This window comes from Phragmites australis, chromosome 12 (assembly GCF_958298935.1).
Source record: "Phragmites australis chromosome 12, lpPhrAust1.1, whole genome shotgun sequence".
In the NCBI taxonomy this organism is placed as follows: Eukaryota; Viridiplantae; Streptophyta; class Magnoliopsida; order Poales; family Poaceae; genus Phragmites; species Phragmites australis.
This window is the reverse complement of record NC_084932.1, coordinates 29598964-29619517: the sequence shown is the minus strand read 5'-3', so window position 1 is coordinate 29619517 and position 20554 is coordinate 29598964. Positions and strand designations below refer to the sequence as shown.

Here is a 20554-nt window from a genome sequence, read left to right as displayed (position 1 = left end):
AAAAAATCCTACAAAAAAGTTCCTGTCAAACTTGCGCGTTTTAAATGGTGTAGTCCGTATTGTGTGGTTATAGTACCATGAACGACTCATGTATCCATCCATCTGTCAACCGCCCAGTGCATGAACATTTACGCGAATTATATGTGGTAGTGAAATTCTACTAAGTTTTTTTAAACCCAGTACAACACGCAGGCACACAAATACACTCATATCATCACACACACGCACTCACGCAATACCTACTGAAGAAAGGAAATACGAAATTTGAAGATTGATGAAGTCATCACATAAGTCTCAGTATCGACAGGTACGCCATTTATTACTAAAAGAAATTTCTGTCTGGATAAGATACACAAGAAGTAAATATAAGATTTAATATCTAATAAGTAAAAAATACAGCCACATCCACTTACCAACTAAACAAATACTTGGCTCTCAAATTCTACTAAGTTTCTTTTTTACTAAGTTTGTGATACATAACCTAGCTAATATATATAATCCCCGTAAATTCCTGCTCTTTGGTTTGCCGATCCAGGTTATAAAAAACATATATTTTTCTTTCTTTCGAACATAAAAGCCATGTATCTGTTTTGAGCCCATCTAGTCTCTAGCTAGGTAGAAAAAACAAGGACATATAAAACTAAGAGTAATGCGTGCTTCAGTAAACAGGATTACAGGGGACATTATTGCTGTACCATCATTAGTCAGCTACATTTGAACTTTGGGCTGGGACTAATGACGTTGACAGGCAAGAAAATTCAAGTATCAATCGCCATCGATCCAACGATATGGCTATGTATGACCTAACCAACCTCGCCAACAGCATAGTCTCACCAAATCAGTGACGGAGCTTCATCAAAATTCAGGGTTAAAAACAAAGCAAATTCGAAAATGTTCAAGTACTAACCATTAAACTAATATATGGCACAATTTATAGTCATAATTTCCTGTACTTGGTTCAAAATACATATTCGAGTGAGATTAATAGATTATAATAACTATAAAAATCAGTAATATATATATATATATATATATATATATATATATATATATATATATATATATATCAAAATTACAACCAGACATGATCTATAGCCACTGCATATTAGCTCTTTAACGACTTTTATCCTTGAAGTCATTCATTATATTTTAATAGCTATACTTATCTATAATTTGATCATTAATATGTACTGGCAAACTATTCATAAGAAAGTTATTTTCCATCTTGTTCCGTAGATAGCAACGCTTGTTCATAAATAGCTAGAATAAGTGAACTCTAACCTAAATAAAATTAGACCACATTGCTGCATATCCTATGTTAAATATTTTTTTGACAAAAAGGCCAGGGGGGCACGACCCCTGTTGGCCTGGCATAATCTCCGCCCATTTAAAGGCAAAAGGAGAAATAAAAAAGAAAGAAAGAAAGAGATGTAGGAATTTGATTGATCGGGCTGGGACGATTTCTATCCCGTACGGGCTTCACTCCTGGTTGTATCATCTGTGGCCTACAATTGACACAAAGGAGCATCACTTAATTTCCTTTCATCTTTGCCCTAAAAAAATATCGATTCCGTTTCCTCTTTATGTAAAGAAAATTGTTATTTTTTGCTTAGACTAGTGTCACATTGTACAATAGCGCTCGTAACAGGTTCAGGAAACTAGCTAGTTTGCCATTTTTTGGCCAAATGGCCTACGTACCGGCTGCCGTGCCCTCCATTTTGCAGCCCTCGTAAATCAACTTGGTTATATTTACCACTAGTTTATACTCCAGAGTTCAGACAAGTTGATATAGGTGCCGGTTCACTGATAGCCGACAAGCTTGTCCGCACGTGGAATACCGACAGGCATGTCGATAATAAGAATACTAACAGATTTGTCAGTATTACACGTGCCAACAGGTTACGTCTATTTTTTTTAATATAAATTTAGGAAATATTAATGAGGCACGGTGAGAACTCAGTGTATATCCTATAGAAGAAGTCACACTCGTTCAAAAATAGCAACTACGGCTACATAGAGGCTGAGGCAATGAGGTGCGCAGATGTTTTGTAATGAGGCTGAGCTAATGACATCTTGAAGTGGTTTATTTTTTACTAATTTTGGTTCGATGTGATTTTGTCGACATCTATTTATTTAGTTGATCTAAATTTGTATAAGTAATTTTTTAATGAAGTAACATTGGGAGGACAAAATCTAATTTTGCGAACTCCCAATCTAATTTTGTGAACAATAATAATTGTGAATCACAATTATCATAGAATCCGATATAGAGGTTACATACGCTGATAACCATAAAGAGATGACGATAACAAATGTTGGCACGTACGGTACGTCTAAAGACTAACATATAGCATATCGCTACTAATTCTAACATGTCTTAAAAAAATGAAAATATGCTGGGTTACAATGGATGCTCTCTATTGAGTGCACCTAGAATATTTGCTATTTCTCAGGGCATCGGGACACTGCGCCTTAACGCGACGGGCCCTCTCCCGCTTCCTTTCCCTCTCTACTTCACGTGCTTCAGCCGCGGCATGCTCCTTTGCGGCCGTCCTAATGCGCTTCTCCTCTTGCTGCTTCATCCGTCGTTCCTCCTGATGTTGCTCGTACTCACGGTGTTCGTAAGCCTCCCTCGCGTTAAGTTCCGGCTGTGCCTTAAAGCTGATGGGTGGCATATCAGACCTTATCATGATCGTCACACCCTATGAGCGCAAGCTTCTGCTCAATTATTCGAAGCCAATCATCAATGTCACTGGGATCTTCGACGCGGGTGAAGATAGGAGGTTGAGTGCAGAGAAACTCAAAGAAACCTCCATGCAGGTCGGCTCCACCCCCAATAGGATGGGCTGTGTTCTGAGCGATGACCTTGAGAAGGTCTAACATCTTCGCCATGGGTGATGGCGGAGGTGGCTCTCCATCACGGGTATTCAAACCCTCCGGATTGTCTTTTTGGGCACCACGGCGGGTTCTCATCCTGTTTGAGATGATAAAATGAAAAAAAGGCGGATGGTCAATCTCCGACTTCACAAAACGGCGTTACCCGGATCCCAACAAGTGATGCATGATAAGGTATCATATAATGGGTAGAATGCACGATCCAAAATGTAGTGCAAGATGTGTGAAAACGTAGCCTAGCTCACAACTCACAACACGTTTCTTTCTTGAGCGCATCACTCTGCAACAAACATCTAGATCACAGGCATTCATATATACAATGACTACCAATCGTCACCCTTCATGCTAACTTTTACTTCTCGCACAAACGGTGCTTGTGCATCTCGCCGCACAAGCGACATTTCATACGTTGTTGCTAACATATTCACTTCCTATACCATTGCCTTACAGGACACCCCATGTAAGCGTCACATGGGTAGACGAACATAACTACCATCGTATGGTGGATGTTCATACGTTATTGCCAACATATTCACTACCCGTATCATCACCGTACGAGACACACCAGGCCTCTGCCTCGCACTGCTTGAGTCCCTAATATTTACCGCCATCGGGATGTGTTCCTTACCCTTTTTTTGTCGATGCAACATGATTTATAAAGAAATCATATAAGGAAACAAATAACTTAAATGCAAAAAACAACCGCACATTACAGTTAAGGGTATGATATAGCAAGTCTATACATATTAGCAAGAAGAGGCAAAAAGAAACTTCAGTGGGTTGCTTTAGTAGATTTGTTACCATCCTAACCCATGGCTTAAGTGTTTTTAGGCTATTTTATTAAACTAAGCTCTGATATCACGCTGTGAAGAATCGTACAAACAATATTCTAATGAATCAGTAAGTCAATTATTTACATAATCATGATTACAATGATTAGCCAGAATACCATCCCGATAGTCCTGGCACGTGTTTTGTGCCCAAAATCGGAACACATGCATTTCCAACATAACATCACAACAAAGCTTAAAAAAGAGCGAGTAATTAATATTATATTATAAGCATTAGAGTTAATACAATTTACAACAGTTTACAGAGAAACTTTGCAGCGAAAAAGTAACACCTATGAACAACAACAATTAGGTGAGGTCATATGCCCTTAGGCTCCACCCAAAAGCACGCCACACGAGTAGACATCACTACTCTTGCCCGCCGCCAGCATCGGCATACATGAAGTAGCCGACAACTACCTTTCCTTACTTAAATTCTGAAAGAGCATCGTAGGTACGAAGGTATTCACAAGACTTAATCTATATTGGGTATATATAGTAACCCGACTCTAAAGATTATGCAATTGAGCTATTAGCAAGCAATATGCCACAAGGTTATATAAATTCATATGCGTAAGCAACCTTAACACCTATGTGTGAGCACCTATACTTAACCACATATATTTTTCTACCCTGCAACCAACAACTTGAAGTTCGCGGTCAGACCGGGGTATAACGGCGATCGGAATCTTGGAAAGGGTGGTGGTCAGACTGGTAGGTTTTCTAAGTGGCCTGGCGGTCAAATCATGGGCGGACAGAAAGGTTTGGCACTGGCAGTCAGACCGGACCGGCCAGCGGTCAGACCGTGTGGTTCGGCCGTCAGACCGGCCATATGTCGACCTGACACCTAATTGTGGAGTTCAATTGAACACTCCGAACTACAACTGGTGATCAGACTGGCCAAGTGGCGGACAAACCGCTAGGAAGGGGTAGTGCCACTTTGGTGAGGTCGCCGGTGAAGGCTCCGGCGATGTCTTTGAGCATGAAGGGTACTGAAACGTTCTAAGGAACTAGGGGAACATTTCTAGAAAGGTTTGGGTGGCTCGCACAGGGCCAAACTCGTAAAACCCCGTGGATGGGACCTAAGCTAGGGTTGAGCTTGACCTACAACTATGAAGTGCGGGGAAAAACTAAGGGAAACAAAGGGGAAAAGGGTTGGGAAGCTTCACCTCGGTGTCGGGAAGCTCGCTTGATGGTTGGCCGGCTCCGACGAGGCTTCGATTTGGAGATTGGGCCTCTCCAGTGGGAACGACGATGGGGAGGAGCTTGGGGAAGACTTTGGGAAGCTCGGGGAAGCTGTCTCCGTTGATCTCCAGACGTCATCATGGTCGTGGTGGTCGAGGTGGAGCTCTCCTCTCTCCTTCGGCTTGGGGCTTGCTCCAGCGACGAAGAAGCTTGGGGACGAGCTTGGGGATGACATGGGGGACTCGTGGATGATCTCCTCCTTCGATCTCCAGCCTCTGTTAAAGGTTTAGGAAAACCTTTTATAGTTTAGTTGTTCCTGTCCAGAAAACTATAAATAGCTTGAGCCTTCAAATGAACATTTGAATAGTTGGCTCAAGCGGATCCAAAATGAATTTATGTGTACTTTACACAGGTGGAGGATCTCCTCTCCCTCCTCCTCTCTCTCCCTTCTTTCTCCTTTCTCTCTCTCCCTCTCTCTCACTTGGATGGGGAATGACCGAGTGGGTGGTTGAGCGGATAAGAGTTTGGTCGATGGCTTAAGTGGCAGTTCTAGATAGTGGAGGTCAGACCGCAAGATTGGGCGGCCAAACCGCTAGTATGCTGAGTCAGACCGTGAGAGTGGTCCTGTACTGAAAACTTGACTCTATTCCCCTTTTCTATTCTTCTTTATCTCCAAGGCATTTGGGGTTTTCTAAAGAGCTCTAAACTATCTCCAAGTACTTTTGAAACATGCTTACTCAATTTAATAACCAAATATGCATAAACATATCGTTGTGATGATTATGCACACTTAATTATGGAATTAACATTGTGGGACGTGACAATGAACAAAGTTATTACCTCGGGATCCAACACTGGTCAAACCTGTGCAAGGCCAGGTATAGCTCGGTGCCGTCCAAGTGTGTCCGATGGGTCGCATCGATCACAGGGTCGATGAGCTCCATACCTAAAAGCAAAGAAGGTTGTACTGCATAACATAATGAATATGACAAGCACATAGTAATGCAGCACAGAATATGCAAAATAAAAATTGAACTCGAGAGAAATAAAAGATAAAGAATAATACATAAATGAAATACAATATGAGGAGAAACGTAGCAGGTTGTTCGAAAACATCATATAGTACAACACATTATGTGCAACGAATTTTGAGTACGTACAAAAGTTGGCAACATTACAACAAAGAGTAAGTTAGTCTGAATATAACATAACATAAACAATCCAAATATTACAACATGGTCTAAATATTATACCAAATGCAAAGGTTATCAGGTACTCTGAATAAAACGTAATACAACATAGTCCAAATTTTACAAGGTCCACATATAACATCACATACTCAGGCTGTCTAGTAACTCCGAATAGTACATAATGCAACATGCTCCACATATTACAACACATACTCACGTTGTCTGAATATTACGTAATACAATAATATGCCAATATTACAAGGCTTTAACACATAGACAGATGAATATTACAAACATAGAGCACCATCTAATTAGTAATATAACATGGAAACAGTCACTCCTTGCTTCAAATAATAGTACCATTCGAAGGATTTTTCTTCTTCTTTGGCTGGCATACCGGGACACACCTAACCTTCTCGCCTGACGCCAGAATGTCTACCGGATACTGCTCGCACTGCCCCCTCGAATGCGGATCTCCTCATACCAGGCACTCCTTGCGGGCACATGCTCCCTCGTCATCATCCATATCATTCCTAATATGCTGAGTCTTGTGTCTCCCCTTTGTGTTGAGCTTGTCGTTTGAATCTAGAATCTAATACAGACCATTTTCAAGCGGCTTCGTGAAGTCCTACACCGCCCGTCACCCAAGCAACTCGTCGGACCAAGTACTTTCTACAACTTCCTTGCGGTAGTACGGTGACACAAAATAATCCAACTCAATGCTACCCTTCGTGCAACAAGTTAGCACATGAGAGCAAGGCAAATGCATCAGTGATGGCTTGTTGCAAGTGCACTCACACTTGTTGTTCACTGGCCACAACCTGCATTCCATTGTAATTTTCTACCTTTCAATACCCAGTTCGCCCTAGTCACACAACATCACCTCGAAGACGTACTAATGGTTACCAACAATATGAACTCTGTGTGACTGGCCCTTCCTGCTCTTCTCTTCCATGTAAGACGTTATCTTCTCCGTGTACACCCTTTGTGTGTTGCCCATATGTAGCACGGCCTTACTGTAACACTCTTGGAGATACTGCTGCGTTCCACGAGTGTCTCCCTCCACAATTGCCACTAATGGCAGTGACCTATTCCCCTTCATTACCCAATTGTAAACCTCAGAGAGGTTAGTTGTTATAATTCCATAATGTGAACCATCAGTATATGCAATGAGTGCCCATTTTTCCAGTGGTTCATGTCTGATCCAGTTAGAGAAACACTTAACCCTCCTTTCACCCTTCCTTCTCCTGGTCACACTCTGCGGCCCAAGTGGTAAAGGCTCAAGGCCCTCAAACTCCTCCTCCCACCGTACAAATGGCTTCTTCAAAACTTCATCCATGTGCTTACCAGTTAGTTTGTCCAGCTCTTTCCACAGTGCATCAAACTTTCTCCTTTGATTCTATTTGCACAACTTCTTAAATAGATCCATCAACCACTTGCTCCTGAATTGTTTGTAGAAGTTTGCTCCGAGATGCCACACGCACCAACGGCTATGCAAATCTGGCCACAACAGTACCTCGCTCACACTACTCTGCAACGTGTTGATAGTATTCAACAACCCTACATGATGATCGTGGAGTACACACACGTCAGACATGTTACCAACAACACCTCTCTGAACCCACTGCAAGAACCACAACCAACTATTCGTAGACTCGCGTTCGACGAATGAAAAAGCCGAAGGCACAACCTGGTTCTCACCATCAACCCTGATAGCTGTGAGTATCTGCCCCTTGTATTTACCTATGAGGAATGTCCCGTCCACGGACATCACCGGTCGGCAATGTCGGAATGCCTTGATCATACAGCCAAACGATCAGAATGCCCGCTGAAGGACTCGATCTCCATCCGGATTGACAAAATCATGAGTAGCAATGCAGGTGTCCAAGTTCCTGCTCTGAATAACCTCTAGCAGTGAAGGTAAGTTATGGTATGAGTCCTTATATATGTCAAACCTCTTCTCTAATACTTTCTGTTTCGCTCTCCATGCCATGTCATATCAAATCTCATACCCAAATCTGATGTTGATAGCATGCATAACTCCAAACGGAGACATACTAGTCTTCTTCACCATCTCTGGGTAAATCATATTTGCAACATAATCAGCACTCATGTTCCTGTGCGCACGCAGAGGTCGGCTCAAGTTGCAAGTATGTGGCTCAATAATAGACGCTAACCATACCGTGTTACACCTCGGCAAGAATCCATGAACTCGTCAAGTGCAACCTTCAGCTAAACATTTTACGTCGTATGTCCGAGGATTAGATATTACCACCTTGAACTCCCTCGCCTCCGAGAAACACCATCTCTTCACTGCATACTGCAGATGGACATTGTCATGAAATATCTGAACTTTGGTCACCACGATGGAATCATACTCCCATGCCGACTCATGTCCATCATTCACCGTCAACTTCTCCAAAGCAAAATTTGTCCATTCTTTTGGGATACCTGCACCTGAGTCCACAAATGTGCGGAACTCGTCGTTATCTACCTCCATCTGGTCCACTAGTGCCTCGTCCCGCTCTCATTGATCAGCATACATCGCGGCCTGATTTTCTTCCCCATCGTTATGTTCTTCTCTTGCAGTCTGTAGCTCAACTAGTATACTAATCTGCAGGGGTACCTCGGAACCACACTCTCCTACACCTCCTCATGGACAATATTTTCACCAACAACTTCTACGGTGCTAGGCCCGGCTTCTATGGACCTAACATTGCTCGCTTCTACAAGGATACACTAGGAAAAAACCCTGTCTCAACCCTAGTGACACAAATTGCTACCATTGCTTCGAACATGTATCCTCCAAGAGCTCCCACTGTCAGTCGGTTTCTCGACGTCTAGGAAATAGAACCTTCATCATCAACCGTTGATGTGCCAGACTAGGTTGCAGCAGATTATACAACCAATCTAATACTTGGGACTACCAAATCTCTCTCGAACTATGCAATTCGGTGTCCACATGCTGAAAGTTACTCAGATCCACCCCACTGTCATAATGCATGATATATTGAGGGCCATAAAAAACCCTGAACCCCACTATCGTCGACATACCTGATTCAACAAACATAATATACTCCGTCAGGTTAAATAATTGTAATCAATATACAACAGCTACGATCACAAAATCTATTTAACCTCATCACTTGTATTCTACATAACCATCAAATATCACCGTTAACATACTCTTTTAGTTCACACTATACCATTCTAAATATATATTGCTGTCAAAAAAATTATTCCATTTCTATTCTAAATATCCTATAGGTATATAATATTTATACTACATATTCATAACAATTCAACTTCAAACTAGTCTAGAATATCTAACTATTGCAAAATTCCTAACTATATATGCTCTATGCTACATTATCTATTCTACACCTATCTAAATTTTTCCGCTCTAAATTTTAAATGAATCACATTTCCCCCTTCCATTCTAAATACAATTCTACGAAAATCCACAACAATTCAAATGTAAAATTCCTACAATGACAAAAAATATATACATTTAATAATATCCAATTTTCAAATTATATTAAATAACCTATTTTAACTCTATATTACCGAAATATTTGAACTTTTCTAACTATTCTACATTTCCTAACTAACTATACTATAATTTCTACCTACTCTATTATATATCTTATATCCTTATTTTTCTAAATTATCTACTCTACTAGATATTTCTCTAATATTCTCTAACCATTTTCCTACAGGTACTACTAATTTTTCTAACTATTCCTAATTTCTAACTAATTTCTACTATTTTTCGTAAATCACCTACGGTTTTTCTACTACTCCTATTTTTTTTATATAATTTTCCAACTACTCCTCATTTTTCTAACTACATCTACTTCTTAACTAATCCTAAATTTCTAACAAATTCTAACTATTTTTTTAAAAAAGAAAAACACTTATCGGCGCCGCTCTGCTCGCCGCCCAAAGCTGCCCGCTTACCGGCTGCCGCTGCCCGTCGGCCACCGCCACCGCACGCCGCCACCCGTCACATGCCGCTCCGCGCCACCCGCTCGTCGTCGACGCTTGCCGTCGTCACTCGTCACCGCCCGCTCTGTGTATGGTCGCGCGTGGGAGAGAAATTAGCGTCCGTGGAATATATAAAAGCTTGTCGGCACGCGGAATGCCGACATACCTAACGCGGCACCTGTCGGCATTCCGCGTGCCGACAGGCCATAACGCGTCACCTGTCGGCATTCCGAATACCGACAGGCAACTATGCTCCACGCAAAACTTACGTGGCACCCACATTTAGCCGAGTCCATGACCTGTCGGTATTCTGCATGCCGATAGGTTCCCGAGCCCAGCGCTATGTAAGTTGTCGATTTTCGGAGTACCATTATGTACCTTATCAATATTCCGCGTACCAATAGATACATATTCTTGCAATTTTTTGAATTTAACTATTACTTTTACAAGGTTCTAATAAAATAATATTATTTAAAAAACTCGAGGTCCAACAACACAATTCAAGCTGATTGGCTGGTGATAGTATAATCCACGTAACACATACATGAGAGTGAGCGAGGGAGGTTATTGGATGGGTTATTTGTTTATTCGGTGCATGGATAAAATCTCGTGGCCCCGGGGGATCGTCAAGGCTGTTAGAATTTGTATATATATATATATATATATATATATATATATATATATATATATATATATATATATATATATATATATATATATATATATATATAATATATATAGCGCACGGAAATAAGAGAATATATGTTCCTTCGTAAAAAAAAGCTAGGTTGATATTTCGGTGAGGCCTGATATATCAACAGTTTAGGCGCATGGCCTGTGTATAAATATTTTGCATAAAAAAGTTATATATATTATTTCTGTAAAGCTCACGCTTAGAAATACATGTCGTTGGTGCTTGGTTGCATTTCTACTTTCAGAGAGAAGAATGACGTCAATGGATCAACACATAATCGAGTTTGTCGGAGGGTTAACTTCTATTGCAGGGATTCTGAGGGATCCCTTTTTAAGATTTGGCCAGAGGATGATTCTGAATATGTTTGCTGGAGAAATAAATGGATATAAATGCAATGACAGGTGTGGTGGAATGATCTGATGCAGAACGTAGTAAATGCACTGGAGAATTTTTAGACAGGTTCGGGCCGCACTGAGCGTAATACCCTACTCTTGTGTGAAAGCTATAAATGTCCTGAAAATATCTCTCAGGGATGTTGCTGGTTACAAGAATGTCTGTCTATCCTAGAGCCTCGGGCTCCTTGTTCTTGGTGGTCTCAGCTTCTATGCTTGTATGAAGATGTTCTTCGGTCTCTGAGCAAGTGCTTGAGAGTTCGGGCGTTCCTCTGTTCTGGGTTCACTCAGATTCGGGGTCGTCTTTGTCCGTGCCCGCCGGCTGCCTTAAATACCCGCCGGCGGTAGCGTGCCCCGAAAGGGAGGGCACGAGTTCTAATGTGTCATAAATGGAAAGGCAGTCATCATGACCTCTGTACGAAGTGACGGGGGGTTGAAAACGCGCCCCCGCCCGGTCTTTGGTCGTCATAATGGCGCTGGCAACGGGCGCTGTGGAGAGGGCCCACCGGGCAGCCGCAGAGCGGCCCGGCGTGCCCGTTCGGTCTTGTACGCCTGCAACAGCAGGGCGGCAGACGGAGCGCCTCGGGCCTTGCGATGCTATCCTGAGGCGCGCCAGATGACGCGGGATGGGACCCGTGCATTAAATGTCCCCACGCCCTTCTGCCAGAATATGGCAGGGATTGACACCGAGCGTGGCGGGAGCAGTTGGAGGTGACAGGCCACGCGTGCTCTTAAATGCGGCATCGGGCCTTTCACAGGCTGACATCTCATCGCTGGACCTCTGTGGGGGCTACCGACGAAGGACTTCTTGGGCCATCGAGGAACCGAGTGCTCGGGTCACTGTTCACCTCTCCGAGCACTCTCTCCCGGGAACGCCCTCTCTTGGTCCTCGGGGAACCGAGTGCTCGGGGCCACTGTTCACGGCCCCGAGCACTCTCTCCTGGAACTACCTTCCTTGGGTCCTCGGGGTACTCGGGTGCTCGGGGGTCACTGTTCACCTCCTCGAGCACTCTCTTCCCGGTACTCGGCTCTCCTGGTCGTTAGGGGACTTAGGTGCTCGGGGATCACTGTTCACCTCCTCAAGCACTCTCTTCCCGGTCACTTAGTCTTCGCAGATCATCAGGGAACCCGGGTACTCGGGGACCACTGTTCATGGCCCCGAGCGCCCGCTCCCGGGACTTAGTCTTTTCGTACCTCGCGGAGATGAACCCCGCGGGAAGGTGTCACGTGGCGGATTGCTAGTCTAGCCTCGGGATTCGGGGACTCTGATTCCTGATTCACCGACAGAGTCTCTTTTTTTCCTAAACAAAAGTCAATCACTACAGCACTATGTTATTGCTAACTTGGCTAACATGATAGCTGAGATTAAGCACGAGAACATAAACGACTCTATCTCAACCATCCAAATTCCGACTAACTGTATCCAAGCTAGTACACACTCAATGTGGTCTCTAAAGAGCAACAACATAGGCACCAATGAGGCATTATATTGTGTTCGAACCCTAGTTCGGTCAATAAGAACGAGATCATCTGACTTCAAGGGAGAACGTCAACAATACCTTGACTTTGAGTAATTCTCAGCCATGCCATCGAAAACGGGAGGTCCCGATCAAATGCAAAATGAAATCAGCACAATACAATATCTATAGTATTTTTACTACGTACATTATATAAGCACAATACAATTTGCTAAAGAATTCGATTGCAAATCCCTGTTCACATAGACACATATCATTTGTTCTTCCCTGACTTTGCCCTTGCAAAGTTGGAGGATCCGGTTCCCGGCCAACAATAGTTGAGCCTTCCACTAGGGTTTATGCTGTCATTGATATTTTAGGGCACGATAGATTAAGCTGATTGACAAACCCAAAAGTATGTTTAGAACACGCGGTTCCCACATGAATTTCGTAGGATATATACCTACATCAGGTGAGAGTGAGCGTTTCATATATCCCGTGAGATTCCTAAAATTTATGCTTTTTAACCCGAGCCTAGCTAAAATATCATAAGGAACTCGACGTCATGGTCTCTGTGTCTTCATCATTGGAGCTGAAAGGAATTTGGACATACATGGGCATACCTTTGCATGTGTCATCATCATTCATGTCTTGCAAAAGAGTTGCATCACTGGCCTACCTCGAATATTTCTTCCTTGTCCTATTTACTTCCTTTTGAGTGTGCATGCAATTTTTAGCCAAAGTGATGCACTAACAGCCATCACTGATATTTGAGCAAGAAATAAAAAAGTTATAAAAGCTTATCATTCTGCTTACAGCCATCACTGATATTTGTCATGCAGCTTAAGGCCCTATTTGGACCAAATGATACTCATAGGAAATACGGTGCATTGTTTGAAAAAAAATTCCATAAAACTCATTAGTTCCAAGTGGACCCTGAGCTTATCATTCTGCTTACATGACAGCTTATCTTACATGTTAGTACCTGCATATTTAATTGGAGGTTCTGCACATGACAAGTCCACATTTGATGCAAGCACTTGCAGTCTTGCAATGTTGTCGATGAATGATTGGAGGGTGATTGTTGAGTATAAAATTGTCATTTTGGACAATGAAATGGTCTCCATTTCTAAATACCAATTTAATATATTTATAAAATCGAGTTAAATTGTAATACCACAAAGTTTTTTAGGAAAAATCTACATTTGTAATTCTCATGTGCTCAGTGTAAATATCCATAGAGATATTGATAATCAAATTTGTACGTCTCGAAACATCACCATATTTTTACTGAAGGGACATAAAATGTGATTTTAGTGCGGTAAGGCATAAACAGAAGTAACACCCGCGAAACATTCCAATCTCACTGTTCCCGAGTAAACAATTTGGAACAATGTTCCCGAGTAAATATATATACATGGAAAGCTTCTTTAATTTAGCTAACCGACTTCATACATGCGTGTATTATATATATATAACTATTTTTTTGTAGTGCTGTGCATCAAAGTTCTCTAGAAAAAAAATTGTTGGGTTCTTGGGTCAAATTCGACGTACGTACTCATGATCATGGCCCCCCTTATGGAACCAATTTCAGGATCCAATGAGTTAGAAAAAGAAAAACCATGAAGAACCAATTCCAAAGCTCTGGTCCCCCTTCCTCTCATAATCCGAGGTGTCCTCTGTTCGTTTTCTCTTTTTCAAATGTCCCCAATCAGGCAATCCTTCTTCATATAGTATCCTTTTTATCCTTCTAAGAATGGAATTAGCTAGCAGTCATAGCATATGTGTTTAGATAATGTAGGATGTGTGTTTGTAGAAAATCAAAACAAAAGTGTACCTTCCCAAGTAATGCAACAAGCCAAGTACGAGAGGCATCCAATATTTTTTGCTTGTGCAAGCTGGGAGCTAGGTTGTGTCAAAATTAAGGCATACTAAAATTTTGTTATGGTTATTGAACCTTCTAATAATAATAACTCTGGATCAAGGACCGAGAAGTTTTTCTGATCTTAAAAGTTTCAAATTGATCCAAATGTCGAAATAAATGAAGTCTTTTCTTGCGGACCGAGCATAACTATGTTTAGGGCCCGGGTTCGAGTTTTAGATTCGATATAGGTGTTCATATTTATTGGGATTAAATTTATTATGTCTCTAATTTTGTTTATGCATGTGCTATGATATGATATGTGTGAGTGTATAAATCCGATTTGTACTTAAAACAATAAATACTTTTCTTGGAACCAAATAGAATCCTCAGATGGGGAAAAATGGGATGTGTATGAATCATTCAAGCGAAAACTCAAACTACATCAACCAAATCTTCTGTTTATCGAAAAAACAATTGTGTCACTGCGCTTCACGGGCCCGGCAAAATCGATGAATCTCAAAGTAATAAGGAACGCAGATTTGATAAATAAAGAAATAACCACTCAAAAAAATAAATAGCTAAACTGAAAGGAAAAAGACGTGAGAAGTCTCAATCATAACGATGGGGAAGCACTACATCACCCTGCAGTCTACAGTTCTCATTATCTCTCTTCCCTTAGAAAAGGAGAATAAAAAGCAAAAAAAGAACAAAGAAAAAGAAGATCGGCCAGTGCTCGCCACCTCTCGCAGCTCCACGGCGCGCACCATCACACGGATACGCCTCCCCTTACTCCCCGGGCAGATGAGATCGAGCGGGCTGCACTGAAAAGGTTCCATCTTTTCTGATCCAGGAGCGGTATTCTCTTATCTTTTCCATGGAGTCTTCTTTGCTGGAGTGTTCTTTCAAAACAAATTCGAGAAGTATTGGGGTGTTCTGACCTCTTGGGATAGCCGTTTCTTGATCTGGGCGGGGGTAATCTGTTTGCAGGCGGAGGGCCTCGCTGCCGGTGGGGAGGGAGTCGGAGATGAGCCGGGGGCGGTCGCCGGAGCCGCTGGATTTCTTCATCTGGACTGTGGAGGTGCTGCTACTTCTATGTTCTTAGTTTCAGTTTTGGTGAACTATATTTTATTCTTTTCATGTATAACATTAGTTTGGATGCCGAAATGCATGTTTGATTTCTCCGTGCGAATTTAGGACACTCGGGTGCTGGGGATTAAATTGTAATATGAACTGTTTTTTGGATAGTAACCCTTGAACAAATAAGGGACGGAGAGAGTCATTCTTCATTCAGTGGTACTTGGAGTACCTTTCCCCTTATCTTTTACTTTCCTCCAATTGGTACATTTTTTTTTTTGGGTGAGATCATAATTTTCTGTTGCTTATATGTAGTCAGTTGTCACATTTGTGTGACTAGTAGGATACAAATTTCGGAAGTCGCCCCTCCTATGACTTTTGCTGATTAATTTGTAGGATTCGTTCTGTAACTTCCTTCACTAACTTGCTGTGAGAACAATTTACTCCTGTGTGCAGTTTCACATACTATGCTACTCAACCTGTGCTGCTAAAGGGAAAATCTTTTTTTTTTTTTGTTGCTCGATGGGCATAATTGGGATGCTGGCACGGAACTTTCTTTTGTGGAGCATGGACTGTTTCCTTCTCCATCTTTAGATGTGTTAATGTAGGTTCTCTGCTTATAGATAAGTGAAAAGTCAGATATGTGCAATAGTTTTATGGTAAATGAAAGGCACCGCCACACTGCTTTAAGACTTCCATATTTATCTATTCTTGTTGGCTGAGAACAGTAACACACTAACACAACTATAAATAGAGGGGGGCAGGGGGGGAGGGGTTGGGAAAATGCATGTGCTGAATCTAATTTACCATTTTGTCTGTCGGCAAGATGGCACTTTAGGCCCTGGCTGAATAGAGCCTGAAATATTAAGCTATTTGGCTTTTTAGTTATCTGTGGAAAAGCAATGTTGGTAGTAATGGGCCTGTTCTTTTGATTCAGACAAAAATATATGCTTTGTTTACCTTGGAACTGATTTTCTTGTTGATGAGTGATGATACCTGCTAGACCTGATGCTCAGAACTTCATGCTTGACTCTGCATGCCATTTTTTTTTGGTTCTGCCCTCCCAGTGAAACAAGCTTTTTCTATGACAAATGACCTACATGGACTGACAGACAGACAAAACTGGCGTCTTATGGTTCTACTGAATATGTCTTAGGCTTGTAGCTACAAAAGGGAACTGATTTGTTCCTTTTGCAACTTTGCAAAAGTCTATCAGGCTGCTTGACCTGGAGATGATTTAGCAAGCAGTGCATAATCATGTCTTTTGTCGACTGACAAGGGAACTATTTACACTACAAAAGGCATAATCAGAAAGGGAAATTTTAAGTTTAACATTGAAAACAGGCACAGGATGGAAATGATTGCATGTCTGGTTGAGGTAGCAACGTTAGGCATTGTCAATTTTTTTTGTGTTTTTATGAAAATCTTCTATGTGGTGCCCAAAATACGTTAAACATTTATTTTTGCCAAATCTTGTTTCCAATGGAACTTGCCGGTTGCTATTTCTGCCCTCCAAACTTACACCTTTTATGTGTTTCATACGAATGAGTTTAAACATTGTATAAGGGAGCTACTCTGAGTCTATTGACTGTGAAATAATGTGTACAAAGTGTCAAATGATCTACGGTTATGCTTTCCTTCTGACAGTAGACCAGCATAGAGCATTTCTTACACATAGAGCTAAATTCTTTGGCATATGGGCCGCAATTGTTCTCTGCAGGATGTGGGTTTATGGTTGGAGGAAATAAATCTCGGAAGCTATCGCCAGGCATTTGAAGAAAATGGTGTCAATGGAGAGTATCTAGAAAGCCTGTCGATGTTCACTACAGAGCAGATTCTTCGATTTATAAGACGGTGTCATATGAAATGGGGAGATTTTATCACACTTTGTAAAGAGTTGAGGCGCATCAAAGGTTCAAATTTCTGCTGCCTACTTCTACACTTGAGCTTTCAAGAAAATTTACACATGCATATTTATGTTATATGATGCCCATCACAGTTCGAGGTTTTTTTCAGTTTCCTTTTGAGTTAGCATAGCATGTGACATGAGTCAAGCAGTTAAGAAAAATTATTTTCTTTCCTAGCCCATCACAGTTTGAGTTTTTTTTTTCAGTTGCCTTTTGAGTTAGCATAGCATGTGACATGAGTCAAGCAGTTAAGAAAAATGATTTTTTTCCTAGCGGTACTTCTCTATCTTCGGCAAATGAGGTATTGAAATAGTGAAAATGATCCTGTAAAGTTCTAAACAGCTCAGTTATCAGGCTTATAATTCGTGAAGCAAAGACATTCCTGCCATGTAGTAGGGAAATGTGTGCTCTAATTGAGCAACTCCTTTTGCCAACCTTGTACCACAAGTTGGCAAACTTGGCATAAACAAATTTCTTGCTGTTGTTTTGGTGATGTTGTAACTGAAGCTTAATCAGTATATAAATACTGTTTTGGTGTAGAAATATGAGGCAAACAGTTTCTTTTAGTGCATGGCAAACTTTATGATACAATTATATCATGTTTCCTATTGTCCTCAATGATGTCAGTAAGTAACGTGATTTTCCTTGTCAAACACCTGCACATGCACAGATGATTTGATTTAAGCATAACCCAGTCACCTAGAAATAGAATCTAAGATGACCATGACATTTCACTGTTCAGTTATGACTTAAGCATCATAATTACAGTGCCACATATCTGTTTTCATTTTTCTAGAGCTCTAGTCTTCAGAATGCAGTGTGAAGCTCAGTACATTTAGCACAGCCCAACAGTAACCAATAATAGTATCTGAAGCAATAAAATAAAATAAAATCTGTTCACCAAATATTTCCTAGGAAAGTACCGTGAAAGCTACTGTTTATACCAATGCTTAAAAGTCTGACAGTGTTGCCATTCAGATTATTTTTGAGCGGGAAACGTAGGAAAGGATCCAACTATGTTAACATAGCATAAAAAATATTTACAATCCTAACTGTCATGTATTTTGCTCTCCTAGAATCTGGAGACAATTTGATATTCCTTATCTGTCTTTCATTGTGTACATCTCAAAATGTTTACTTGAATTGCCTGGTCTAACTCCTAATAACATTTTTCACCAGTTGCCTGCCTGAAAGGGGAGCAAGAAGTCCGCAGGCCGTGGTGGGCGCCGTCATGCCTATCGGTCGTGTTTGTGAGGGTGGCCAAGCGGAACCGGCAGTCCCGAGTCGTCTCCCTGAAGCTGGAAGCTTAACAGGCTTGTCATCAGCCACCTCACTGCGCTGGCTTTCTGGTCCACTGTACCATATAGTATTCGTTCTCAATGGTCTGGAAAGCTGTTTGCTGTAGAATCATCAAGTGTGACCTGTGTGTATTTCTTGATTTGTTTTTTCTATATATATGGTTGAGGATTTGAGATGGTAATGTGTAGACAAGAACATACATATGTTGTGCAGATGTTGTTCTCAGTTTACTGTTCCTTCTAGCCCACCAGCCTAAAGAATGTTCTTTGAAACTTGCGCAGAATATTTGTCATGAAAATCTGCTCTTTTACGAGTTCCTTTGGGCTTTTGGCTATGGACTTGGCCGCTGATTTGGTTGGTTATATAAGACACCATTGCTTGCCTTGAGACTGGAATTACTGACAACACTAGCATAGCAGCATACTGTGCAAGAAGATGCAGAACTCAGATGCATCAAGCAGTATAGATCAAAAGTTCTGAGCCATTGATGTTTTCAGTCTCCTGTTGTTGCCTTTTTTTACAAAAAAAAATGGTTTAAAATCTCCAAAGAGACTAGATAGACTCTGTTCAGTGACATTGAGCATTGTGCTTTTGTAATCTTTTTTGTTCTGATATATTCCAATTTTTGTTTTCAATGCTATGGTGTCTCAATTGCGAGTCACAATGGATTCTCAGTCACAATGAACCTTGCAAAGTTGCAAGCTTTTAATCGCTTATCGTGCACAATATTTTATGAAAGTGGTTGCTGACGGGTACGATCCACTGAATCTCAAGTGTATTTGTTATAGCTAGTGCGGCTAGATTTGTTGGTTTAGGCACAATCGATTGTTCCTAAGAAAGATCCTCTTGTTTAGGTACAAACTTATTCGCCTATCATAGAAGGTCACACTTGTACAAATTTAGATGTAAGCACAATTGTCTCGGACGGGAACAATATGGATGTGCATTCAACATCTATTTTTTGACTGTGCAGTAGCTAGACAAATGCAGGTTGCAATTTCAGAAATGGTAAATTTTCAACTAGGCAGCTCATATGAAAATGTAGCTAAATTTTGACAGAATAATAAAAGTCTACTGTTTTGAATATTATCAGTTCTGTTGCCCCATGTAGGGTTTGTGGTGCAGTGGAAGGATGTGCAGCAAATTTGAAGGATTATGTCAGGTATGTTTTAGGTACTTGTCCCGGAAAGCAAGCTGACAGATGGAAAACTTTACCGGAGAACTATCGAAGAAGAAGACGAGTTTGATGAGGCTACCGGTGAAGTGAGCTGCAGCGTGACGGTAACCATGCCCGATAACATGTCTATTCACGGATAAATACTGGACGTGTTATTTGTTTTCAGTCACAAGTATGTTTATAGACGAGCAGCTGTGTCTGACAAGCGGATGAATAAGAGAATATGTAAGGGTTACTCGTGCTTGTATCACCCATTTACCTATGTAATCATATGACAAGTGTGCCAAATAGTGAAACCCCAAATTCCTAACTGACCATGGTCACGATAAAGCTCCTCTATACCCATGCATGTCAGATTGTTTTGCTAGTAGATAATAGGTATATTTTCAATTATTTACCTATTATTATTAACAGAGGTCAGACATATTTACGAATAAGAAAAATCTAATAGGTATAGATATTAATAAGCTCTACCGGGGGGGGGGGGTTGCTGCTTCCGATTGCCATCTCTATCCTATCTCACAATTTGTGAGGCAATGCGAAACAGATGAGCACAGACATCTGGAGATGGAGGAAAATATAGTGATTATGAGCAACTCCAAT

General features: G+C 41.2%; 1 protein-coding gene across 2 annotated transcripts; it reads left to right on the top strand.

The window, feature by feature from the left end:
* Nucleotides 1-15159: 15159 nt before the first annotated feature.
* Nucleotides 15160-19108, top strand: LOC133887109 (uncharacterized). Of its 2 annotated transcripts, none has more exons than XM_062327028.1 (4): nucleotides 15160-15323; nucleotides 15482-15572; nucleotides 17289-17481; nucleotides 18655-19108. In XM_062327028.1, the coding sequence occupies exons 2-4, from the start codon at nucleotides 15519-15521 to the stop codon at nucleotides 18783-18785; spliced, it is 378 nt and encodes a 125-aa protein (XP_062183012.1). In that variant the 5' UTR covers nucleotides 15160-15323; nucleotides 15482-15518; the 3' UTR covers nucleotides 18786-19108. The 2 variants fall into 2 exon arrangements, with proteins under 2 accessions (XP_062183012.1, XP_062183013.1); XM_062327029.1 differs by having other exon boundaries at nucleotides 15163-15349.
* Nucleotides 19109-20554: the final 1446 nt, after the last annotated feature.

What these genes read in the sequence shown, in the direction of transcription:
- LOC133887109 (XM_062327028.1), top strand. Translation starts at nt 15,519, where the DNA reads ATGAGCCGGGGGCGGTCGCCGGAGCCGCTGGATTTCTTCATCTGGACT. An exon ending in TCTTCATCTGGACTGTGGAG is followed by an intron (nt 15,573 to 17,288) that starts GTGCTGCTACTT and finishes TGTTCTCTGCAG; the next exon opens with GATGTGGGTTTATGGTTGGA. An exon ending in AGAGTTGAGGCGCATCAAAG is followed by an intron (nt 17,482 to 18,654) that starts GTTCAAATTTCT and finishes ATTTTTCACCAG; the next exon opens with TTGCCTGCCTGAAAGGGGAG.